This window comes from Myotis nattereri (genome assembly GCF_964212035.1).
Source record: "Myotis nattereri genome assembly, chromosome: 16".
Classification (NCBI taxonomy): domain Eukaryota; kingdom Metazoa; phylum Chordata; class Mammalia; order Chiroptera; family Vespertilionidae; genus Myotis; species Myotis nattereri.
The window spans coordinates 46,011,842-46,038,367 of NC_138091.1; the positions used below are offsets into that span (position 1 = coordinate 46,011,842).

The 26,526-nt window shown below is 48.4% G+C and overlaps 1 protein-coding gene across 4 annotated transcripts in view; it reads right to left on the reverse strand.

The window, feature by feature from the left end:
• Positions 1-26,526, reverse strand: part of IGF2BP1 (insulin like growth factor 2 mRNA binding protein 1) — a gene marked incomplete at both ends in the record, with an annotated part of 37,590 nt that overhangs the window by 10,080 nt on the left and 984 nt on the right. For all 4 annotated transcript variants that reach the window (XM_081109759.1, XM_081109758.1, XM_081109757.1 and 1 more), the window contains 4 exons: positions 723-786; positions 2,932-2,983; positions 3,515-3,563; positions 26,133-26,193. In XM_081109759.1, coding sequence (XP_080965885.1) covers positions 723-786; positions 2,932-2,983; positions 3,515-3,563; positions 26,133-26,193 — 226 coding nt within the window. The remainder of the gene's footprint in view (positions 1-722; positions 787-2,931; positions 2,984-3,514; positions 3,564-26,132; positions 26,194-26,526) is intronic.

Genomic DNA, 26,526 nt, shown 5'->3' on the forward strand with positions numbered 1-26,526 from the left:
AGCAGGTATGGGAGTGAGCAAGTGCTGCCATGATCTTTAGAGCCAAGCTAAAAACCATAGGCTGGCCACAAGGGGCAGTAGGAGCCTCCAGAAAACTGTGAGCCCGGGAGACGTCTAGAATGAGATCTGACAAAGTGGTGGGATTTTACAGTGTCGCCTAAGTTGGAGGAAACAGAAAGGATAGAGGCAGCATGATGAAGCCGCAAGAGAGCCATCAGCAGCAAAAGGTGGCCAAAGGCCCATGTATTGACAGGGTCCATATAGACACAAATGGGTAGATGGGTACAGTTACCAGTGAGTGAGCAGTGTTCATTACTCAGCCAAAGGGAGAAGGAGCTGGACCGTGTGGGTGTAAGAGGACTGGAAGGACCCCAGCAAGCATACACCGGGCCCATGGCAATCACAGCAATAAGATGTCCGCCCCGCCACATCCTATCATTAACAAATGCTTTTTCTTTAAACATAGCAGTTCCTCCTCACTATCACTAGATGGCGCCACCAACACAGCAAAGCCCTGCTGTTCTCCGGCAGCTGAGATCTCTCTGGGAAGCCAACCTTTTCCCCTAGGGTTTTCCCGTCTTCCCTGGGAGTTCTTTGGGCCCCTCCCTTTCCATCTATTTGCCATCAATCCTAATGAGTTACTGAACCTTTGAGATTCCTGAACCAGCTACCCAGCAACACCCCACAAAGGCCCTCCCAGCCCCACGCTCCAGCCCACTCACTGCCTGGTCTGCTCCCGGTTGGAATAGGTGACATTCACCACGGCCGTCTCACTTTCCGTGTTCACTGGCGGGGGGAGCAAAACAGAGGCCAGGGTTAGGGCAGTGAAATCTGGAGAAGCCACTCGTGAATCCTGGGTGTGGAAAGCTCATCCGTACACACTGTGACGGACAGGCGTGGAGCAGACCCTTGGGAGCTTGTGAAATACTGGAATGGCAAGGCAAACGGTTCCTCTTCCAGCCCCTTTTACCAGAACTCCTAGGAAACTTAAATTTACATTCTTGCGTTTCCCTTTCTACATCTTCCTTTGATTTCCCTTCCCAGCCCCCAAGAGAGCTGGGCATACAAAAGGATGGAGTCCACACATCAGCAGCAGGTCAGACGCCCACACAGGAGCCTGCGAGATACATTTACCCTTGGAAAGTTAAACTAGTTAAAAATCAACACACACTGAGGTTAGCAATTTACAGAAGTAAACATCCCAAGAAATGGCTTTAAGGGTATGGCTGAAGGTTTTGGGGAACACCCAAATCCATTTTAGAGGCTGAAGTATCCTCAAGGCTCCATCAGTCAAATGCATGTGTATTGGGAGCGAGCTAATGGGTTGACAGGAGTGGCTGCCGTGGCCTAGGGAGTGGGGAATGAGTATGTCTGCATCTTTTCCAGAGGAAAGGACTTCCCGACTGCTCCAAACGTCACTGGCCGTGGAAATGCACATATTCAGGGCATCACCAACTCAGAACACCAGCCGTTAATCCCCCCAAACTCTTCATAAGCAGCCTTTGACTTTCATTTGATTACCATACACATTCTTTCCCACAGGGAGGAGAAAGGATCGGACATTAGAATCTCAGGCAGTCTGGGCACATAGTTCTCCTTTTAAATTAATAAAATTAACCTTCTGTCATGTGCATCATTGTCCTGTGATTTGGGGTCCCCTGGGCCTGCTCAACCCCAGGGTGGAGGACATGGACAAAACTCAAGCCTCGCTCTAGCTGGTTTGGCTCAGTGAACAGAGCATCGGCCTGCGGACTGAAGGGTCCCAGGTTCGATTCCAGTCAAGGGCATGTGCCCAGGTTGTGGGCTGAGTGTGCAGGAGGCAGCCAATCAATGATTCTTTCTCATCATTGATGTTTCTATCTCTCTCTCTCCCTCTCCTTTCCTCTCTGAAATCAATACAAATAAAAATATTTTAAAAAAACAACAAGAAAGCCCAAAACACTCAAGCCTCTGTCCCACAAGCTGAGGAAAGGCACTTGGCCACCAAACCTCAAGTGTTCTCCCACCTGGGTGGTGAGGAGGATTCTGCAAGAATAATCTTCTAGCCCGGCCGGTGTGTCTCAGTGGTTGAGCATCGACCCAGAAATCATGAGATCACGGTTTGATTCCTGGTCAGGGCACATGCCTGGGTTTCGGGCTCGATCCCCAGTAGAGGGCAGGCAGGAGGTAGCCAATCGATGTTTCTCTTACATTGATGTTTCCCTCTCTCTCCCCCTTCCTTTTTCTCTTAAAATCAATAAACATTATTTTTAAAGAAAAAAAAAGTAATAAATCCTCTGCTTTTTTTTTCATTGACCAAAAAACATGTCGCTAACAATCAGGGATTCTAACAAAAAAAGAGAGAACCAGTTGATTATTCCAGCCAAAAAGGGGGAATCGAAATGCTTTTAAAGTAAAAGAGTTGCAGACTTATCCATGATAAACACTCAATTTCCATTCTTAAACCATTTCTAAAGTCTTTTTTTAAAATAGGTTTTTATTGATTTTTAGAGAAAAAGGAAGAGAGAAGGAGAGATAGAAACATCAATGAAAGAGAAACATCGACTGGCTGCCTCCTGCAAGCCCCATACATGGGGACCAAGCCCACCCTGACCAAGAATCGAACCAGTGACCTCTTCCTGTATGGGACGATGTTCAATCCACTAAGCCACACCGGCTAGGGCTATTTCTAAAATCTTAGTTCTACCTTGGTTGACTCCTAGCAGCCTGGGACCCTATGTCAAGAATGAGTGATTTTGTTCAAGTCTCATTGAACAGAGGAGGGACCTGTCGCAAGGTAAGAGCCACATGTCCAGATCCTCAGTCCAGTGTATCTCTGCCACACTCTGTCCTCTTTGGGCATGCCAAATAGATCTGCCCATGGAAAATGAGGAGAGCAGATCCCCCAAAGTCCCCCAACACCCACCACCCACCACCTCTGCCCACTCTTACCTTGTTCACAGTTCTCTACTGTTCCATACTGAGCAAGCAGGCTGTCCAGGACCTAGGAGCACGAGAAGGAAGGAAAGCTACTCTGAGCATCCCAGGAACTAGCCCAAGGCCAGCCACTAGACACCCCGCATCGCAAAGCACTGGGGCGCAGGCTGAGCCTTGGGTGGGGATTGAGCATCATTACCTGTTCAGTTTGCCCTTTCTGGGCACCTACGCTGGTGGTGACCTGTCGGGGTTTCTTTGCAGACATGTACTTAAGCTCAAAGAGGGATTTGGGGCCTTTTTAGAAGTAGACCTGGGCCACCTGGGGCCCGAAATCAACTTCTGCCATCACGAAGTTTGGGGCTCAGGGAACACCCTTCCCACCTCCTTCTCTATAGGGACGAACGTTCCAAGGACTAACATGGGTCGTCTTAGGTTAAGGATGAGACCCAGCCAACCTCCACCCAGCATCCCTGGCCTAGCACCAACCACACCACCAGCGGACCGGACGTTCCCCCGTCATCTCAGCCAAACTCAGGCTGACCCAGGCTTCATTCCAGTCTCCACAACCCACGCCACTGAGAGCTCCCCAGTCACTTACTTCCCATCGCAGCTGGGGTGGGATATTTCGGATCTGAATTTTCCGACTCCTGAAATTAGAGGGAACAGGATTACTGACCGTTTGGAATGCTTCAGGGGACTGTGGCTTGGCCGTTTTTAATCCCCGTGCCAGGCTATCTCCCCACCTTCTTCTCTACACCAGCGTCTTAGAGTCGAAGAATGATAAACTTTGGGAACAGAGATTTGGTGTGGCGATAACAATTGTTATCACTGTTACCAGGTAGGAAGATCAAAATCAGATGCCCCTAAGCATTACTAGGGTAACGTCATTCCCTAAAAATCACATCTGCTTCGTCTCTCTACTCAGGTTTCTCACTAGAGAAACTTTTATTCAGTAACCATCTATAACGCCCCTCCCCCCATGTTTCAGAACTATAAAGCCACCTAAGACATTACTCATTAATCCGTTACCTATTTACACAAAATAGGCAAAGTGCCTGGCCTCAAGGTGCTCAGTTTATTAGGGGAGACATATACGCAAACAAACAAAATCAGGGTCAGAGTGCAGAAGTGCTTTACGCAGGTATAAATTTAAACCTGGCCTCCACTTCCTAGCACTGATCTTTAAAAGATTAAAAAAAAAAAAGATTTAATTCCTTTGGGGCTTTGTTTCCTCCTTTGTAAAACAGGGATAATACCTATTCAAGGGGTGGTATACAAGGTAATGTTAGACAATATCATAAAGAGCTTAGCAAAGGGCTTAGAGTAAGTACGAAAAGTATAATACTAGATGCATTTTCGAATACTCAAGTGGGAGTGACCAACACACACATAACCCAGCATTCTGACCACCACCTCCCTTCCCTCTCCCAGTTAACTACACTTTCTCCTTGCCATCTTTCCCCTTTAAAAAGGTAATTCGCCCCCCCCACCCAAGAAGGCTTTCAGGTTCAAGGTTGACTCCCAGGGAAATTGGTTACCACCCAAATCGATGCCTTAATCCTCAGGCTTAAACATTTTAATTGACTTGTCTGCAGTGGTCAATTATCATTACAGTCTTTGCCTATCCATCCTTGATCACAAAATCTTAGTTCAGGGACACAGTCCAATAAAATTCTAGTGGTATGAGGAAAAACTGGACTAGGAAGCAAGAAAGTCCAGTTCTAGCCCTTAAACTGCCTCAGACTGGGTGTTCGTCTGACTGAGCCACTTAAGCTTCAGGCCTCAGTATCCCTACGCAATGGGATCATGTCAGTTTCTGACAAGCCAGGAGAAAGGAGTGTTGAAACCCATGGCACCGAGGGAGGGAAGGGATGCTAAGCTCTAACTACAGATGTTTCCAACTTGGCTCTGTCCTGGGCCAGCTCACGTACGTCCCCCCTGGGGGACCCGAGTGTCTTCAGCTGTAAAATGGAACCGAAAGCGTCTCCAAGACCCTTCTAGCTCTGCGCTGAGCGTGGAACGCCACGGATGACGTATGTTAAGGACACCGCTCCTGGGGATGAAATGGCTGAGGAGGAAATGAGGGTGAGTGTGAAGAGAATCTATGTCCGTGGCTGCCTACTTTGGTTGGTTCATGAATCCGATCTAAGGAGGTCAGACGACAGCAGGACAAAAGAATAAAGATCAGACACAAGTCCGGTTCCAGGTCCACAGATCCACCCTCTTGTGATAACTCGCTGGCCGAGAGGGGGAGACTCATTTGGTGGCCAAATGGACAGAGAAAATCCAGGACCCCTTACAGTGGAAGTCAAACTGGTGGAGAATCGAGGAAGGAATTATGGCACCTTTGGAAGACTGAGATCGGTGACCGGGCTCCCAGGCATGTCCCCAAGCCCAGGACCCCCCCAAGGGACCTCTCTGGAAGAAGCAGGGGGGTGGCCGCTGTCTGCCTAAAGCAACCCCAGTGCGGTAGTTGTCTGAATAGCTTTCAAATGGCCTTAGTATTATCTCAGGTCAAAGGTCAAACACACCCTCCTCCTACTTCAAACTCCTAGTTTTAGGGGCTTTCTTTTCAGGGTGGGGAAGGGTTGGAGAGGGGTTGGGGTGGTGAAATCAAATATCTGCTTGGGATGTTAATCCATATCCTGAAAGCAATGGCAGTCTGGAATGTGTGGAATGTTCCAGGAGAAGGGGGGGAGGGGGACAGGGCCATCCAGCCAATGAAGGAAAAGACATCTTGTAGCCAGCCCTCCTTCACCCCTCAGGGCACACACCCAGCCCCGGGAGCCCACTCCAGGCCCCTTCAGGCCTCCAAAAGGCCTTTCCCTAAAGTCCCCAACCCTGACAAAAACAAGAGGACACGAGGAACCTCTGTCTTTAAGCCCTTGGCCTCGTCTCTAAAGTTCGGTGTTTCTTTCCGGCCCAAAGCACTTGGGGCAACGCAGACAAACGGACTCTCTTTCCTCGGGCCCCTGGGTAACTCATTCCACTTACAAACACTTACAGCCGCAGCCGGGCAAGGGCAGTGCTGAGCGGGGGGGATCCAGGTGGAAGGTAAGAGCCCTGACTGCTGGGTACCGTAGTTCCCTCCTGCGGAAGATGGACAGATAGGGCTTTGAGGACTGAAAGCAGGTGCCTACCACGCCACGGTGCTCAATCCCTGTCCCGGCCCCGGGAGCCTGCAGGTGCCCAGGTAGGCACGGGAAGAGGCAGGAAGGCAGGGCTGACCATGCGCAGCTCAGAGTGAGAGTAAAGCAGTTCAGTCTTACGCACTGGCGGGGAAATAGTGGGAAATAACACAGCCTGGAGTCCCACTTCCCCGTGACAACTAAAGGGACCTGCTCCAGCACTCTAGTGGATCCACTGGAGCTGAGCAGCGCCTTTGCTCTGCAGGTAATAAACAGGCACGATACAGAGCCCAGCCTGAACCCCAACATCTGCTGCTCAGGAAAGGCAAGAGAACTCCTAGCGTTGGGAAACCACCACCCACCCACCCCCGAAACCACCACCCACCCACCCCCGAGCTGGTAAACCTGTTGAGTGAAAGAAAGAAGCCACTAGCCCCAGGCAGAGCAAATGAGATGCACCGGAGTAATTATTTCCCTGGTGCCAGCACCCCATATGTATGTATCTTCGGCTGACCTCTGCCTGCCCTGACCTGTGGGGCAGTTACGGGGCCCCGGCGCTGCTCCCCAGATACAGAGCAACCCTAGGGACCCACCTCTCTAAAGCAAGAGACAGGCAGGGGGCACGAGGACCACAGGAGCCAAGGGACCGTTCTTCTCAAGCCCCGGGCAGATTCCAGGAGATCAGAGGAGAGAGCATCCAGGAAGAGATGCAGGAAGTGGGGGCTGGGCACCCAGAAGTGCAGCTGGCCGTTCTCCCTGGGCAGGAAGCCCTGTCCTTGTCACCTTTTCAGAAAAGTGTCACCGACAGACTGAATGGGAAAATGGGTCAACTTGGAAGGGCCTAATATTTCACACCAGACTCAGATCAGCACCTCCTATAAACCCCTCACTCCCAGCTCCGTTTTACAGGGGGTCCTGAGATTGGGGGGCTGAGTGTCTTTGCCAAGTCGCACAGCTGCCTAGAGCCACAGCCAGGATTCGAACCCAAAGCTTATCTCTTTCCAGGCTCATTGCACTGTCCACTCTGCTGCCTTTTTATAAAATATTTTCTTTATTGATTTCAGAGAGGAAAGGAGATAGAAACATCAATAATAAGAGAGAATCATTGATTGCTGCCTCCTGTACACCCCCTAACTGGGGATCGAGCCCGCAACCCAGGCCTTCGCCAAAATATAGCCGTGTCAGGCTTGAGGAGAAATTTAAAATATTCAGAGTTCACACAACATAGTGAACCGTGGGCCTCCAAATGAGTGCTGCTCCAAACCCACCTCCATTTCCCAGAACATTTCCAGTTAGATAAAAAGTGGCCCTACGGCATATTGAACACTGACTAGATATTTAATATTGTTAATTTTTTAAAAATCTCAGTGATGGCCCTGGCCAGGTAGCTCAGTTGGTTCAAGTGTCATCCTGATATGCCAAGGTTTCGAGTTTGATCCTCAACCACTGAGTGCATTAATAAGTGGAACAACAAATCTTTCTTTCTCTCACGCCCATCTCCTTCTCTCTAAAATCAGTGATGCCCTGGCTGGTGTGGCTCAGTTGGTTGGGGTGTCATCCCGTATACCAGAAGGTGGCAGGCTGATTCCTGGTCAAGCCACAAACCAGGTTTTTGGTTCCCTCCAGGGGTGGGGGTGGGGGGGGGGGGGAGACAGTGTGCCAATAGATGTTTTTCTCTCACATCGATGCTTCTCTCTCCCTTCCTCTCTCTAAAAATCAACTTTTTTAAAAAACTGGTTTAAAAAAATTAATGATTTCTAAAGTTCTTACATTTTTAGAAATATGTATGGAAATAATTGCAGATGAAATGGCATAACTAGGATTTGCTCCAAAGTAATCAGGGGAACAGAACAAAAGAAAACCGTTTAGATATAAATTGATAATTTTTAAAACTAGGGGATGGGTACTAAAATTTATTACATTATCCTCTCCACATTTTTATGCTTTTTTTTGTAGTACAAGGGTTGTTGTTCTTTTAATTATTCTAGCTCATTTGATTTTGAAGTTATTAAAGGTTCCAATTTTTTTTTTTTTTTTTGTTAATCCTTACCCAAGGAAATTTTTTCCATTTTTAGAGAGAGTGGAAAGGGGGAGAGGTGAGAGAGAGAGAAAATCGATGAGAAAAACATCTATTGGCTGCCTCCCGAACTCACCTGGACTAGGGACAGAACCCTTGCCCTTCGGAGCTCAGATCAATGCTCTAACCACGGAGTCACGCTGGGCAGGGATAAAGGTTCCAAATGGATGCGTTTGAGACTTTCCTATTGGTGTTTTATTAGCAAGAATCCAGGCCCTGGTTAGACGCCTGCTGGGGGCAGGAAGGGTATGGAGGAGCAGACATATGGGACCTTCTCACAATGCACGAAGGAACAGTGGCTCCCGTCCCTGGGAAGTGGGGAGGGCTGAAGACTGCCTCAGGGACTGTTCTTTTTGCAAACCTGCTCCTACCTCTTTCCACCCCCAATCCCAGACAGGAAGGAGCCATCTTCAATCCTGAAGATGGCCTCACCTCTCCCTAGAGGGAGGAGTTCCTTTAAACCAGGGCGGGGCCAGCCAGCAGAAGGGAGGAAGGAGGCAGTAGGGTTTTGGAAATCTTGTTTAGCTTGAGGCTCCCATCCCCAGAGGCTCCTATTGTGAGTCAAACCTGGACTTTTATCTCCACAGGGAGCTGGGATAAAAACCGAGATCTCCAGATTAGATCCTTCACCTCCACCCCTCCCCCAGGCCGTGACTCTCTCTGCCTAGCAGGCTGTGGGGGCCTTGGGCAAGTCAAGCCTTCAACTCTCTGGACCTGTTTCTTACATCTGGAAAAAGGGATAAGGACTAGTCAACTTTACAGGATCTTGGGTACCCCTGATCCCTGTTCACCTACATTCATAAAGGGATTTTCTGTGCCCTAATGGTCTATGTTAATAATTCTCACCTTTCTGCCCTAGCTGGTTTTGCTCAGTGGCTAGCACATCCGCTTGGGAATGAAGGATCCCAGGTTCGATTCCCATCAAGGGCACATGCCCAGATTGCAGGCTCGATCCCCAGTACGGAGCGTGCAGGAGGTAGCTGATCAGTGATTCTCTCTCATCATTAATGTTTCTATCTCTCTCTCTCTCCCTTCCTCTCTGAAATAAATAAAAATATTTTTTTTAAAAAAATAACAACTCTAACCTTTCTTTTGAGACTTGGTTCCTATTAGAAAACATGATCACTCTCCGCCAGAAAAATGCAAACATTTTTGCCCATAATTTCAAAATGTCAGGGGTTAATGAAGACTTTGGAATCCTTCATAATAGAGACACCCTCCCACAGATCTACACACTTAACTTCATCCCCAATGATGTCCACGTCTTCACTCAAACCTGCAGGTCTGTCGGGAAGAAAAGCCAAGCTTGACCGGGGTTGGGGGTTATTGCTTAGATACTGGAAATGAGGGAGCAACGGAGATGTTTCAAACCTGCAGAAACACACCAGGCTCATTTAATTCCAATCATCAGTCAAAAAGCTCTATACCAGGACTTTTCTCAAGGTTTCCGGAGGCCGCTGCTGGAGTCATTCCTTCCACAGGTTTTCCTGGCACCTACTAGGCCCGGGCCTGCGCTGTCCGCACTGCAGGAGCCACCATCACATGTGGCTATGGAGCACTGGCGGTGTGGCTACTGCAGCTGGGCAACTGAATTCTAATTCCACTGAATTTTAACTGTTTATATAATTTAGCTTTTTCATCTTTAAAGTTTATGAAATCTAAATACAGAACAAATGTTTCCACTGAAAACTTAGGCTATGAATAGAGATAGGCTTTCAATGTGAAAACAGACACACTGGAATTCCTAGGACTTCGTGCCCACCCCCAAGTAAAATATCTCTCATTGTTCATAATGATTCCATGTTGCACAAATCTTTTCATTTAATTTTTAAATTAATCTCTGAATTAATCTTTTCATGAATTTCCCTTTCCTTTTTTAATGTAGCTATAAGAAAATGTACACTGACGCGGGTCCCCCATTGCATTTTTGTTTTGTTTTGCTTTTTTAATCCTCACCCAAGGATATTTTTTCCATTGACTTTTTTTTTTTAAGAGAGAATGGAAGGGAGAGGAAGAGACATATTGGCTAGTTGCCTCCCGCCTGCCCCCAACCAGGGCCGGGAGCCTGCAATCCAGGCACGTGCCCTTGACCGGAATCGAACCAGGGACCCTTCAGTGTGCAGGCCGAAGCTCTACCCACTGAGCCAAACCAGCTAGGGCTGTATTTCTCTTGGATGGGGCTGGGCACAATGCTACAGTGCGGAGCCTGGAGTGTCGATGACAGGTGTGCCACCTGTTCTCATGGAGTTTCCAGTCCAGCAGGGGACCCCACTTTGGTTTGGAATGGGAGAAGGGAATGGACAAAGGTAACTGAGGCGTGGAGGTGGGCTGTCCATCGGATCCCTTCAGAAGGGGGTGATCTGACTCCTCAACAAGAGTCCCAGGCGGCTGACACGGGAGTAGACGTGCTCTCCCAAAGCTGGCTCCCTTCCCAGTTGTTTTTCCCAAAGTATGTATGGAAGTCACACCTAAAAAAGATGTCCTCAGGTGCCCACCTGTGCTTTTCCATAAGATCACCATTGGCCTAGTCCTTCCTCCCCACCCTGCCTCCTCCCTACAGTGTGGAGAGTGGAGAAAAAAAATAACTGTCCAAAGCTTCTGAAGGGGGCGGACCTGGCACGCTCCAGGCATGGCAATAGCTGAGAAAGGAGGCGGGGCTGGGGAGTGGAGGAGCTGGCCTCATGCCCAGGGCTCCGTGCCAGGCTGATCCAGAGGCAGGGCAGCCAGGCAGGCAGGCAGGCAGGCAGGCAGGCAGTAAGGCGGGCGGGCAAGTGGGTTGCTGAGCAGGGTTGGGGCTGGGAAGGAAAACACTGACCAGTTACTGGAAAGTGTGGAACCAGGCTGAGCAGTGCCAGCACCAAGGAGAAGGCCAGGGTATAGGAAGGGACCTGAAGGCAGGGACAAAACTGAATGCACCTGTGGTCCCGTCAACATGTTCTCTGTAATGTATGCAGCACACATGCACCGTCCCCCATGTGCGCCAACTCTGGCACTAATGTTGGGGACCAGCAGGGGAAAAGCAAGTCCACAGAAGACTTGGGCTGAACCCTAATCCCTCCCATTTGGAAGGCTCTTGTACCTTATTTATTTATTTATTTATTTAATAGAGGGAGGGAGAAACATCCATTTGTTGTTCCACTTATTTATGCATTCATTGGTTGATTTTTTAAAATATATTAATATATTCTTATTGATTTCAGAGAGGAAGGAAGAAGGAGAGACAGATAGAAACATCCATGATGAGAGAGAATCATGGATCGGCTGCCTCCTGCAAGACCTGGGCATGTGCCCTTGACTGGAATCGAACCTGGGACCTTGCAGTTCACAGGCTGCTGAGCCAAACCGGCTAGGGCCGTTGGTTGATTCTTGTATGTGTCCTGACCAGGGATTGAACCTGCAACCTTGGCGTATCGGGATGACGCGCTACCCAGCTGAGCTACCTGGCCGGGGCACCTTGTACCATATTGAAACGTTCCTGGTCCACCTGGAGTCCGGACAGAGGATATTATCACTGGGCTTCCACATGACCAAGGATACACACACCCCACACCGGGTTCAGCTGAAGGAAACAAGATTCATACAATGAGGCAGGAGAGCTGTAAGCCCCAAGCCTGAGAGGGTCCTACACAGTCGCTCTGATTTTACAGGGGGAGAAACTGAGGCTCAAGAAAAGGGAAGAACGTGGCATCTCTGAGGAAGGACTGGAACTCAGCTCCCCCTCCCCTGCCCGCCCCTGATTAGCGGTTTCTGCTCATCTCACCAAACCTCGCTGCTTTCTCTCTGCCATGAAGTGTTAACACAGCAGCGTCTGTACAGCCCCGATGGCAGCAGCAGGAAAAGTGCCCATATTCTGTATGGCTAAATGCGTGCCAACTGGCTTTTACTGCATGCGGCTCTAATTTGGGCACAGGATTTAACTTGCACCAGATCTAACGGCACTATAATACGGCTGGATGGCTGTCCGATTTGTTAGCAGGGTAAAAGGGTAAACATTCGATCTCGCAAAATTTCATCTAGGCTTGGCACCGGCCGGGAAGCAACCGTGTGACGCAGAGTGAGAAGGTGCCGCCTGGTGTTAGCGAGCGAGCGAACCTCGAGAATGAATACTTTGCTCGATTCTCTCGTCTCGGAAATACATGGTTTGACAGGAGCGCCCGTATTTTTTTTCTTGCCCATCTGGGCAGCGCCAGAGGAAGCCAAAACAGAAGCTCTGAGTCAGTGCAGCTCTTTCCAGACAAATTCCAAGTCTGCCTGGGCCAAATGTCACTCCCTCCTCCCTCCACGGTTCTCTCTCTGCCTAGAACCTTGCTCTTCCAGCTAAGCGGAAGCCGGCCATGTGGGCGCTCCAGTGCGAAGTGGGAGGAAAGGGAATGTGGGGGGCCGGGAGGCGTGGAGAAGAGACCATCAGAACAAACCCGACATGTGGGGACCAAAGAAGAGATGAGCAAACGTGAGCGGCGCAGCCTTCCTGGTTGAGGCAAGCGATGGTGCGGGGAAGGGATTAACCGCTGGGCTACCGGCCGCGGCCACTGCTCACCATCCTCCTCAAGCTGGCAGTGGGAAGTTTCTGGGGTCTCCCCTGGGGGTGAGGCGGGTGAAGGTGAATGGGCTCTGACAGAGGGAAAGGTGAAAGGGGGCCAGAAGGACCAATTCCTGCCCCGGCCTCACAGGACATGTTGGCTTAGCTCTCCCGCTGCTTCGTGGAGAAGTCAGCAACCCCCCTGAAAGCTTAAGAACCCAAAAGTCTGGCAACTCTTGAGGCCCAGAGACCTCGCTAAGGATGGAGCTGGCACTCGGAAAGCAGCGCGGGACATGCCTGCAAAATGGAGAAAGGTCGAGTGTCTCCTAGGGGGGCACGGCCAGCTTGGAGAGCCCAGCTCAAGACAAGGATTTTGAGGTGAAGCTCTCAGAAGCAAGAGGAATCGGTCGCTGCAGCTCACATTCTGCACCGAGAAAAAGACGGGGGTTTAGTTATTCTTGGAATCTAAGGTTCCCCGGGAAAGGATGAGGCTGCACCCCAGGACTGGCGTGGAAACAATCATGTATTCTATTCATGGAAAGGAGCTCTGGCCGCGTCCCTCCAACGCGAGGTGAACAACCTCAGGAGATTCATCACCTCCACCTCGGCCGCCAAAGCCCTGTTGGTGGTCAGAAGCTTCAGGAAGCTGGTGTTTGCTGCTCCCCAGCGAAGCGGCCCGTCATCAGAACAGCTCTCCCCTGACCGGGCTCCCCATCCCGGTCCCGTCCGGTCCTGGCTTGGGCAGCAGCATCACGCCCTCTCTCCAGAGGCCTTTGTCTCTCCAGGTCCGGTCCGGTCCGGTCCGGTCCGGTCCGGGGATCCCTCCGGGGCCACTAACGGTGCCTTCCAACTTGGTCTCAGCCATCCTTGCCCCGGAGCAGGGGCAGGTCCCTAACAGCCAAGGGGACCGAAGCGCGGAGCACAGCTTGCGGGTGGAAAGTGGGCGCAGGCAGGGCAGCCGAGAAAGAGAGGTGCCTGGGAAGGGCGGCAGCAGCTGAGGGTGGGGGAGGGCGGCGGCAGCTGGGGGGAGGAGGGGAGCCCGCATGAACGGGCAATTGAGAAGGCCGGAGCAGCTGAGCGGCCGGGCTGGCGTCGGCCTGTGCCCCACGTGGGCGGCCCCTTCCCCCAGCGCCGCTCACCTACCCGGGAAAGCCGAGCGCTCCCTCCCACCCCCGCCAGCCGCTGGGTGGGCCCCGCTCGGGGAGGGGGGCAGAGGATGCTCCGGGGGCCCCCACCAGTCTAGAATGTTCTGCCACCAGCATCCCCTGGGCACCCCGACTCTGCCCGAGCCGGTCCCGCCCGGCCCAGGGGGCCCTTGGCTCCCCGCACCGGCCCGGAGGGGGAGGGGACCGCGCTGGGGGCTGCCGGGTGGGGGTGGGGACCGGGACTTTGCCCTTTGTCTCGCTCTCCAGAGCCACCAGCCGAAACCCGACCCCATCGGCGAGCCAGGCAGCCGGCAAGGGGCAGGCTCCCCCTCCGGGGTCCTTTAGTAAATCCAGACCCGACCTCCCTGTGGTCAGGCTGTGACTGAGGTGGTCCTGTGGGGGAGGGGGCCCCCGCTGCACACAGGCCTGCAAGCATTTAAGTGGGAGCCGGTTGGGGGTAGGGGCTGGAAGTGGGGCCGCAGGAGCCGGGAGGGAGGGAGAAAATGGCCCGGGAGGCGGCATTCCTTAGAGACCTCGGCGGGGCTGCGGGAGGAGGCCTCCCACTGAGAAGGCAGGACGGGGCCTGGGGGTGCGGTGGGCTGGGCTGGGCTGGGCTGGGCTGGGGGCAACAGCCGAGGGGCCATCGGCTCCCCCGGGCCTGGGGCCTGCGGATGAAAGGCCCGCCTCCCGGGCGAGTGTTCTGGGGGCCTCTGCAGCTCGGTCACCCCCGCGAGGAGTCGGGCATCTGTCTGAGGGTGGGAATCACCTTCTTTTGTCCGCCCTTTTGGGGTGTCATCAGTTAGTGATAATCTGATTAATACCTCACCTTTGCCAAGTGCTTTATAGAGTTTACAAAGTGCTTCTTTACACCACATTTTCCTATGAACCTAGAACCACGACAAGAAGATGATCTGAGCCTCTAACCCAGCGACTTTTCAACTGGTGCGCCCCAAGAATGTTTAAAGTATGCAGTACCTGACTAGTCAGGGGCACTGACCTCTCCCCTTAGACTGCCAAATAAAATAAAATAAAAATGACAACAGCCAACGAAACAATAGCCATCCCGTGTGAATGAATAAAAATTATACCTACTTTTTTGTCAGATAGGCAAAAAACTCAGTTTTTGGTGTGCCCCAGAATTTTAGTAGTTTGTGTGCCGTGAGATAAAATTTTTTAAAAGGTTGAAAACCGCTGCTCTAATCAACCACAGAAGATCAAGAATATTCTTATTTCCTCTCTGCAGTTAAAATAACAGGCTCAGAGGGGTTAAGGGACCAGCCCACGGTGACACCAGTCAACAAGTGTCACTGTACCGGGAAGCCTGCTCCTGCTTGTCAAGAAAAAAGGTAAATGGGTTCTTGCTCCTCAAAAACATGTATGAACTATGAATTGATTCTGTAGGAATGTAACAAAGGGATGTCCCTCCCTGACCTCCCCACCACCACCTCCTATTTTCTCCAAGGTTGAACCCAAACAAAAGCAAGGGGGGAGCGGGCGGTATCAGCCCAGGTTCCTAACAGAAGTGCTAAAGGATGGAGGCTCATACAACTCAAAACACTTAGCCAGCTTATTTTATGGGGTTTCTGGAGGATTGAGATGAGGAAACAAGATCCAGGAAAAGGTACGGATCCTAGATCCCACAGTCTGCACATGTGAGGAGAGAGGGCTGAGACTGATACCTGAATTCTAACCCCCCTCAAGCCCTTCTCCATGAGTGATTTCCTTCCAAGAGCAAAATATTCCCAATGCCCATCTCAGCTACCCAGACAAAGGAAGAATTACCTAGATTTCTTCAATCACTCAAGACTGCCAGAAAACCCCAACAGTGAGAGAGAAATAATACCATGCAAAGCAGGTATGAAACACCTGGGAAGTAAGAAGATTCGGAGCATGGAGAGATCAATGTTGGGTGTGTTTTTATTTGCTAACCTTATGCTCCCGGATGAAAAAAGCTCAAGATAAGAATCAACTTCTCAGAGCATTAGAGCTGTTTCTACCTTGTGAGAGAGAGCTCAGCCTTGCAGGTAGAAAGGCATGGGTTTAAACCTAGCACTACTACTTACTCAAGGTATTACTTTAACCATGCAGAGCTCCAGTTATTCCTCCTTCTACCTTCTATAGAAAGAAGATTAATACCTTATGAGGATTCACTGAACTAACAGTGACTAGCTCTGAGTAGACACTCAATGAATGCTCCCTATGCTTGTAGAAGAGCTCATCTTTTGACCCACATCACCTGGCACAGTGCTCAGGAGCCAAGAAAATGCCCGAGAAAGGAAAGAAACAGAAACATCTGCCCACTGACCTGAGCCCCTGTCCCCACTGGCATGCCAGCCCTCTCGACAATGCCCTCTCCTTAACCCAAGCCTCCATTTTTTCTGCCTATCCTCCCAAACACAGCTTAGCTCAAAGCTTCCCTTACCTCTATTTGAGTTCCTGAGGTTGTGTGCCTCTCATTTTACTATACAGTCTCTTGGCCTCTGCTGTCCCACCGCTTTTCCTGGATCTAAAGTGAAAGTGCTTGCTGGAGGGCAGGGATTTTATCTTTTACCCCTTTCGTGCAGCTTCCCCTCTCAACCCGAGTCCCTTCTCCACCCTGAAAAAGACGCAATCGTGCTAAATAAAAACCCAGAAAGTAATTAATATTTAATACAGAAGAGGGGTTAGGCAAAGACTCCCATTTCATGTGGGATGAAGAGGTGATCACTATGTAGGAAAAAGCAAACTGGCAGGAGTTTAGATGTAGCCGGGGGAGAGGCCGATGGGGAGGCATCCTTTCATGGGTACAGAGCTGCAGTCTTGCAAGATGAAGAGTTCTGGAGATGAAAGGAGGTGATGGTTGCAAAACAATGTGAATGTTTTTAATACCACTGAACTGTACATTTAAAATGATTAGGACAGTAAACTTTATATACACTTCTACCAAGAATAAAGAGAAAAATGTGAAAGCCTATGGAGAAAAATTATTCGATAAATTATATTTCTTTTTATCTCCACTCGAAGACCAAGGTCTTTCCCTTGTTCCTCGTTGTATTTGTAGTATCTGGCAGAGGGCGTGTCATGCAACAGTAGACCCTGAATATAAAAATAAGTGGATGAATGCATGCACACATGCATGAAAGGGTACACAATTAAAGGTAGCCATCTTCGCAGCAATATGCAAGCTATCACAGAAGTCCATACCATCTTACTAAATATTTTCTGACATGGAATTTAGTTGTAAATATATTGTTTTTTTTTAAATCCCAATGGCTAATGACTAACTAGCAAAGACACCCTCCCCCCTCCATCTCTCCCCCCCCCCCCCACACACACACACACACGCGGGCTAAAGTTGCTGATGATGGGATGTTTTGAAGAGGGCAAAGGAAACTACTCATTCAAGATGGTCAGTGAGGAGCAAGAGTAGGAAAGTGAAAAACACATGAGGTTTGTGAAGATCATTTAATTCCACTTTCGGACAGGTATCATTCTACCCTATTCTATTCTATCCTATTCTATTCTATTCTATTCTGTTCTATTCTGTTCTATAAAAAGCCAGCAGCAGCAGCACTGAACTAAACAGTAATAAACATAGGGAGGAAAACCCTAGATAAAATGACTTCCTTGGCAAGAGGTTCCCTTCTTTGAAATGAAATAAAAAGCTGCTGGAGTAGACACTTCAACAGGAGTAAAGGAAATATTCTGAACCCTGCTGCCTCCACAGCCAACGTCCTATTATGTCTAGTGCTTGCTCGGAACACGCTAACCAGATGCAGCCACCAAGAGCCATGTATGTCTGTGAAGCATCATCTTTGCCCTCTAATTTAGGGCTCTTGTCTCCAAATCCCGCCAAAGCAACTGCTCTCTATTACAGTTGGACCTCTCCGCCCAAGCAACTTACAGACCTGGAGGAGGAAGTAGAATAAATATTTGTAACTCTGAATAGACACCCTCAACAAGTCTACTCCACCCAGCAGCCCCCACTTTAGTTCCTGTCTCCCCTCATTTTCTCCTCCTCGGGGTACCTAATGGCAAGTTGACGAGCCCCAAGCAATCCCAAATGCCAATCCAGTCATTCTGCATGAACTAATTGTAAAACCCTTTATAGTAACTGATTAAAGTCACAAGCCTGTTAAATGGCCAAAAACCACATCCGATTAGAGCCCATCCCCTCCCCACCCCACTCACAGAAGGTCCAATCCTCCTTCCCTGGACTGAGATGTCCGCAGGGGTTGTAGGACTGTGCATGGGTGTGTGCACCTTTTGAGCAGCGAGGGCTGAAGAGAGGAAGTGGACATGAAGGTGACTTCTGAGCACATCTTTGGGGACTGTTTCCAGTCCAGGGGGCCAGGGGAAGGATGTGAGGACACTGTGGCTTTACCCCCAGCGCCCCACAAGGGAATAGGGAACACTGCATGCACTCACTTCCCGGGCATCCAGGGGTCCCCAACTCCTGCATGCCTATGTTGTTAGTTTACCAAGAGCAGAACATTAAGGCAAACATGCCTATCTCCCACCAAGTGGGGAAACTGCTCTCATTTCTTCTTCCCCCAGACCCTCTTCATCCTGAATTCTTACAACACCTACCTTGCCGGCAGAATTAGGGTGGTTCGTCTCTCACCAATGTCACTACCATACATGCACCTTCGACAGTAGCCCCAAACTGTGACATTTCAGCTAGGAACCTGGCCCGGGATCAAGGCATCAACAACAAATAGAATATATAGCCCATTTCCTTAAGGACCAATCAGTAACACTCCCACCATGCTCACCCCATCTCTCCCTGCCTTTTGTTTGAGAGAATGGGTAAGAGACATGGCATACAGTTAGTTATCAAAACAACCTACACACATATCCCCTTCACTATGTCTATCCCTCCTTGTCCCATACAAAATACACGCCCAATCCACATACGTTATACGTAAGCAGCCCTAGATATTTGCCCCAAGCTGCAACACACAGTCCAAAAGCAGGGAGAGAGGTCCATATCCAAAACAAATAACAATGGCTAATGTGTAAGAGAGCCAGTTTACAGTACAGAAATTGAGACTAAAGGAGGTTAAGTAACTTTCCCAGTTTCCCAATCACTGCCTGACTCCAAAGCTCTTGTTTTTAAAAACTTAACTCTCCTGGGAGACCTTTCCGAGGACTGCGCGGGGGACCTAGGGTAGTTTATGAGACTCGGACCTCGTACAGCTTCCTCCCCGAGCCTCCAGAATTCTGAATGATTCCTCAGGAATTCTCAATGAATCTTCCCTGCTCCTGTTGCCAAAGAACTCAGCAGACCCCACAAACAACCTTCACACACAACAATTTTTTTAAAAATTTCTGAATTTTCTGATTTCTCTTCTTAAAGATTCTATCTATTCCCAATCAACTAAATTCCCCAACCAAATTTCACATTTCAAGCGGTCAAAACATCTGGATAAAGGACTACTTTTTTTTTTTCTGACGGAAACTAACTCAAGATGAATAAAAATTGAAGTTTTCCTTAATCCTCTTTTCCTAAGGAAACGTTCAGAGGATTTTCTAGAATCCACGGAACAAGCATAGTAGAGAGGAAAATAGAAAATGAAGAGAGATCCTCCGTTTGCCCTGCCTCCTCTCTAAGAGAGATTTTCTCCACAATTCTCCCCTGAACTATCAGCAAAACTCCCACCCATTCTGACAGGTCTCTTCTATGCCTTTAGCCACCAAAAGGCCACTGATCTAATAATCAGACTTGTCCTGAGGGGTCTTGAAACTATCTGGACAACCCAGTCAAGAATTCTTTCCATCATCCAGCTCTTTGCTCTCTGTTTCATTCAAAAGCAGTCTCCTGACGGTTAGCCACGCTCTACCCTCTATCACACGACCAGAAATCAAATCCCGGGAGCCTGGGCTCTGCAGTCCGACTGCATTTCTGATGTTGTTGGTTGTGTGTACAGTTAGTTACATTTCAGTGTTTTGCAATCAGGTTTTCTCCAACTCTATTAAAACGAGGTCCAGACCTACTTTCCCCCTGGGATTTATCCATAATCCACACACGTTTTATTTCAGCGGTCTTTGTTTAGGGTGACGCTTGTTTAAGCCTGTTCCTTCAGTACTCACTATTCACTGCCAACTTACTGTGCTGCAAAGGTAAGAAGGTCTTACCAACAGCTGGTTGGCCCTGCTTTTTCAGTACTAGGATGACCCCTGCCACACACTAAGAAGTAGTCTCTGCCTGGCTGGTTTGGCTCAGTCAGTGGTCAGTCGGGGTGTGGGCCATGGACCAAAGGGTCTCGCGTTCAGATTCCCAGTCAAGGGCACTACCTGGGTTGCAGGTTCATTCCCTGCTCAGTTGGAGGCACGTGGGGGAGGCAACCAAGCTGTGTGTCTTCTCCTCGCCCGCACCCCCTCCTAAAAATTAATGGGGGGGGGGATATCCTTGAGTGACGATTTTTTCTTTTATAAAATTTTTTTTTCTTGATTTCAGAGAGGAAGGGAGGAGAGAGAGAGAAACATCAATGATGAGAATCATTGATCGGTTGCCTCCTGCACACCCCCTACTGGGGACAGAGCCTGCAACCCAGGCATGTGCCCTTGAGTGGAATCGAACCTGGACCCTTCAGTTCGCAGACTGTTGCTCTATCCATTGAGCCAAACCGGCCAGGGCTTGACAAGTAGTCTCCTTTGAACAAGAGGGAACATGCAAGTTCCAGTAGAATGGAGTCAGCATACTGGGGACTGAACCTGTTGGCAATACCTCCTTATCACCGCACTCTCCTCTATGATCATTTTCTACCCAAATCAAACTTTTATCAATAACCAAATAAGCATGCTTTCTTGAGTCCACGCTTTTCGAGGAGAGATCTTCTTACTCTGTTTTGACAAGCATTTTAAGAGGTGTGAGCAGAGAGGGAGGAGATGCGCTCAGCACAGGTGGAAATGGTGTGCCGATTTTTGATTAACATGGAGCCAATCTCTGGCTGAGACCCTGAGAAGGATCCTCCAAGCCTCGCAAGTGGCCAACCTGAGGACCCGTTGCCTGTCTTTTACAACATGAACAAAATCCCCCATAGAACCTCGGGTTGCTCTTACTTCTTTTGTGATGACTTCAGTTACATGGAGACAGGCCATGTACTAAGATGACAGATTTGACAGTTCACTCTTCAGGGTTCTAAGCCCCGTGGCTAAGGTACCTCCATTTTCTCTCCACCTCTCTCATCCTCGTTTTCCCTTAATCCATTCTCTTTCTCTTCACTTCGTATGGACCCACTGGCCTCTTGCTTTTTTGCCTTAGAATGGAAAGGTCCGGAGACAGCGGGGCCCTGGAAAGGTCCGCGCCCTGCGGCCAGGGAACACTCCACGCCGTGGGCGAGGCTGGGGGTGTGGGGGCTGCTTGCAGGCTGGGGTCTCGGGGACCCTGGGAAAGGACGCCCTCCCGGGAGACCCAGGCCTGCGGATGTCCGGGCGGGGACTTGTTCGCAGGAGGAAGGCGGCGGCCCGGCCAGAGGCGCCCCGGCCAGAGGCGGCAGGGATGGCGAGGCTGGGGCTGGGGCTGGGGCTGGGCGGGCGGAGAAGGGTTAGGGCCCGGCTGGCGCGGGCTCTCCAGGAAGAGGCGCCGCGACTTTCTCTGCTTTTTGAAAAGGGGAAGGGAAGGCAGGCAAAGTCCGAGAGCAAAAACAGCCTTGCCCTGGGCTGAATCGCCCGCGCGGGTCTTCTACACCGGGTGTCCGCGACCCCTTCTCCTTCTCCAGCCGCCGCTCCTCTTTAAAAGGGAAGCGGGAAGGCCTCCTCGCCCTGCCCCTCCCCTCCCTCTCTCCCCCCGTCTGGAATTTCCAGCCCCGGACTCGCTCCTCTGATTCCTTCGTCTCCCCTGCTGCTTTTTTTCCCTCCCCTTTCCTCTCCCTAACACTCCCATCCCCAAATCTAAGCTGCACTTTCTGGAAGACATTAGCCACATTTTAAGAACTCTTTAAGAGGATGGAGGGAGAACAAGACTAAATTTAAATTCTAAAAGCTGGCAAAATGTATGCTTTTCAAATGCCTTTGGTTCATGCATTTATTCTAATGACAACATCACCACGACTAGCCCCACACACAAAAATCAACGGAGGTGTAACCAATACATATATGGCTTCAACACAAACCCCTAAACTTCAACAAATAACACTTGTTGGTCCCCCTTTTCACTGCACTAAACAGATCTGGAATTTTTTGTAACGTTTCAAAATTGTATACTCCCTAGCCTGCCTTTGTCAACTAGCTATTACACATTCAAGTCTAGAATAAATAAATTCAAAAAAAAAAAAGCCTTAAAAGTACCCAAACACATAAAATAGATTCAAATGACATATATTAAAGTAATTTTAAAAGATTAGAGGTTCAGACCTTTGAATCAGAATTCTTCCAATGGCTAATGTCATGTATTTCATCCCTAAAACATAATTATGAGAATGTTTTGCTCTTTTTCCACCCAAAGCTGTGCCATTGAAACTTTACATTTGGAAGAGTTCACTATACTTTGAATAAATTAGTGATGGGAATTACAATTCTTCCCCTCTACTCCAAAGTTCTCCATCTGGGAAACCACTGGAGTAAAATTTCATCTTTCTCCTTTGAATGAGAAAATAAAGAAAGGGTTCTGGAAACGTAGAACTCTTTCAAAGGATAGTCAAATACCACAGTCCCTAGGAAAGTCATCTTGAAACACTGAGAACTTAAATAACAAGTTAAGGATTTCTCTAGCAGTGAAGAAAATTTAATTTTTATGAATCTGTTAAGTGTACTTTCTAGTTGGAAATAAGAATGGGGAGGGTAAATCGATTTCCACCTTTCCTCCAAATAATGCAGAAAAGTTTTTTAAATCAACCATTTTAAAACTTATGTAAAGCCCCCCAAAAACTTAATATTCATAAGAAAACCTCTTTACTGAAAGTGTCATAAATGTTTCTACTTTTAAATATCCTTGCTGAATACCATCTGTGGAAAGATACATTGACAACCACAACCACTAAAGCAAAAGTGCCTGAAAATCCTCCCCCTCTAGAACTTTTTACCCCTTTTTTGCTTTTTAAAAGGACACTGTTTCTTACCCCTTTATAATTCATTTTCAGTCCCTAAGAACAGTCTTCTCTAAAGGCATACCCATTTCTGAAGGCAAAATTTTTTTGCCTGTTTTGAAAACATTTAGTGACCCAATTATTTCTTCAGAAGCTTCACAGATCACTTCAGATTCAAAATAATATTTTGCCATTTATAAGACATCCTTTTGCAGAGATTTTTGAAGTTGCCGACTTTAGAAAATTAAACTGTAAAATTAGAATTAAATTTGAACACTTTCTCTTCTAAGAGTTCTCACACTTACAAGGCTGAGACCAATCCCTGTATGTGTTTTTTTTAAATAGTTGGAAATTTAAGGGCAAGTGTCTCATTTTAAGACAATTTAAAGAACCACCCTTAACCTGCCTAAGGAAATCAAGTCTTAAACTAAAACACAATTCACTGAGAAAAATGCAGTATCTCTCTTTTTTTTTAATAGCAACGCCTTTTATTTTGATGACACCAGTTGACAGTAGGTAAAAGCTATCTTTAGGCCACATTCCCCTAGAAAAGGCATACACAGTGGCAAATGAAACAAAGTTTAATTCCCTTAAAAAGCCAGCCATTTCCCAAAATAAACAAGACTCACTATGATGTACCCCTTTACCTTAACTACTCTTATGTCTCTAAATAAAACACATATACAAACCCTCTCCCGCAGCTGTTTTTAAAATGCTTTTGGTTTTATTCCTTGGTCCTAATATCTGAGGGTGAATATATACAAATTCTCAACAAAAAGTCGAAACTGTTGACCAAAATTCCAACACTAAGAGGGTGTTTCAAACATTCAGCTTTTCAGTTCCAATGTCCATAATCTTCAGGAAATCTACTGTATCTCAGAGAAATTGGTCACCCATTTAAAAATTTCAACTTAATGCTTTCAGTTTAAATGTATCATGTCCAGTCTCTGGGGCTCTTAAAAAGATACAAATTATATTTATCAGATAAAATTAGAATAAAATATATTAATACTTCAAAATCAGGGTTGTTCAGAGGTTAACTGCTATAGTATCATCTTGTTTGACTTCCCTCTCTAAATAAACAACAAACACCAGGACCATTTAGTTTGCTAGGTTTTTATGAAAACCTTAGAAATGTTTAAAGTCGTAATTCATTTGGAACTGGGTACATCAAGAAGAATTCTCTTCTATTTTAAACAGCAAAAACACTAGAGTATACATACACATGTATATGCAGTTGTTCATTTTGCTTAAAATATGAGTCAGTTAATGAAGTAGCTCCTGTTACATACATCCATGAGTGAAAAAGCCAGTGAACAAACCAACTGAAAAAACACTTTTCAGACAGACTAAAACACATACCACCACACGCTTCCCCAAAGAACACAAAATGATAGAGCACACTGACTTCATGAAAACAAACTTTCCTTTTTTAAATCCTAAAACTTCAAAAATGGATTCATTCTAGAAAAATGAAGTGCCTTTTCACCACCACCCACAAAATGAAATAATACACAACTGACTCAATGTTTGTGCTCACAAATTATTTCAGGAAGACAACACACAAAATACCCAATTTAATATGGGTGTGGAAGGCAGATCTCACACACCCCACCCCTTCCCAACTCGAAAGAGCCCTCAGTAATGCATTTTGGAGGGAACCAGGAGCCTAAAAATGGCTTGAAAGCAAGCAGATGGCTTAGGGAAAAAAGATCCATAAGTACAGAGCACCATGAAAATTCAAATATAAATGTTTTGGGTTCCGTTTCATCACATTTTGCTATTTCTCTTGCTTTTCACTGCACTCCCTTTAAAACTTAAGCCATGCTGAAGAGGAGAAGAAAAAATTCCCACATATTTTGGCATTCTAGTTATTCTGGAGATTTTTCATCAAACATTCAGCTTCCCGTTCAAATGTCCACAATCTTCTCACTAAATCTACCTGGTGTCAGTGTATTCCCATCCCCCAGAGATGTTTCAAAATGATAAGGCTTTCCTTTCTGTCCTCCCCATTTGATGACCTCTTTATCCTAACTCGCACGGCCGTTCCAACAACAGAGTATTTCCAGCCCCGGAGGTTAAATCACAAACTCTGTAAACATAGTTACAAGGCATATTGATCCTCTACAGATACAATGGTGCCAAGTTATTTAAAAATCTCAAGCTAAATCACTGAACAGACTGTTCCTGGTGTTAAAACTTTCTAGATCCTCTTAACCTCCTCCAAAAGAGCATAGCCACCCACCGCTACCTTCCCACCCAGGAAAGGCCAGGGACGACTCTGAAATGCAGCCAGTTTCCAGCTGCAATGAGGGGAGAGGAGCAGTGAAAGAATCAGAGGTTTGCTGGGGGCTCCCCCGTGACAGGAGTGCACTGTCAACATGTTTCAAGTCAGGTTTCAGAAAGCAGAGAGACTGCCCTTACACCTCCCAGCCAGAGTTCAATGAAAAATCTGAAATCCACCATGAATTCGATTTGGGAGTAACACACAGAGCTAACCCACTTGGCTGAAGTGAGGACAGAATGGTACTGGGACGGACACACACACACACACACACACACACACACACACACACACTCCATTCATCCAGGGAGTTCTAGACCCTCCAAAGAGCCCCAGCTCACAGCCTGAACACAAAGCTCTCACCCCAGATGGTCCCCTTGTAACAATGGGCTGAAGGGGGGCTGGGGGGGGGGGGGTCCGCGCTTGGAAAGGATTGTTCAGCCAAAAGTATATTCTCTGCAAAATCCACGAGATGGGAGAACGTGTGATGTGAGGGACTAGGAGAGGAGGTCTGTGAAAAAATCTAATGTCCTTGCCTGTTGCAGAAATATAAATATAGCACAAGCCTAAAGAAAATTATTTGGGGGGGGGCGTGGAACTCCTTCCACTCCTCCCCTAGGGAAATGAAGGGGACGTGTGCCCCCCCCCCCCCAAGCCGCTTAGGAATTAAGGTTGGGGGGGGGGGGTTGAGGCCTGCTAGGAAACTGCAGAAATGCCTGAGTCGAAACTCTTCAAGGTTTTTAGCTTCCCCACAAAAAATGGCCTCACACACCTTGAACAAACTCAAGGTTTCTCCCCGATCGATTTTTGCCCCCTTTTACTTCTCCAAGAAACGTCTCCCAGCCCACCCTAGCCCCAGCGTATTTTTTTTACAAGCTGTAAACCACCCATTACAAGATCTTCGTCAATCTTCCCTCCCTGCCCCCAACATCCGGAGTTGGGGGTGGAAAGGCCAGTAATGGGTTTCTTCCACTGGAGACACCATGGACCCCCCTGAACACAGCTTCTCAGAGCCCTTTGGCTGCCCCCCTCCCCAGAGAAGAGCGCTTTCCTACCTTTGTTTTTTGGGGACCGAGTGTTCAATCTCTAGGCGTTTTCCTTGCAGTTCTACTTTCCCTAAAGATTAAAAAAATAAAAAATATATATGAGAGCTTGAACAGGGGTGGGGGGCGGGGGAGGAAGGAGAAAGACCTGGGGGGACGCAGGAGTTCCTGGGATCTGAGACCTTCCTGGGAATCCAGGCAGTGGGTTCCGAGCCGGGCGCGAACGGTGGCCCGGAGAACAGTGGCGTCTGTAAATTTCACGATGGCTTTCTTAATTTGTGTTTTGTTCTGTTATCTCCCCGCGGCTAGTTGAGTCGTGGGGCGCTCTGGGAGCCCGGTTGGGGGGAGAGAGGGCGTCTGTGCGAGCGGGCGGGCTGCCCACAAGGCTTCCAGACGTGGGAAGAAG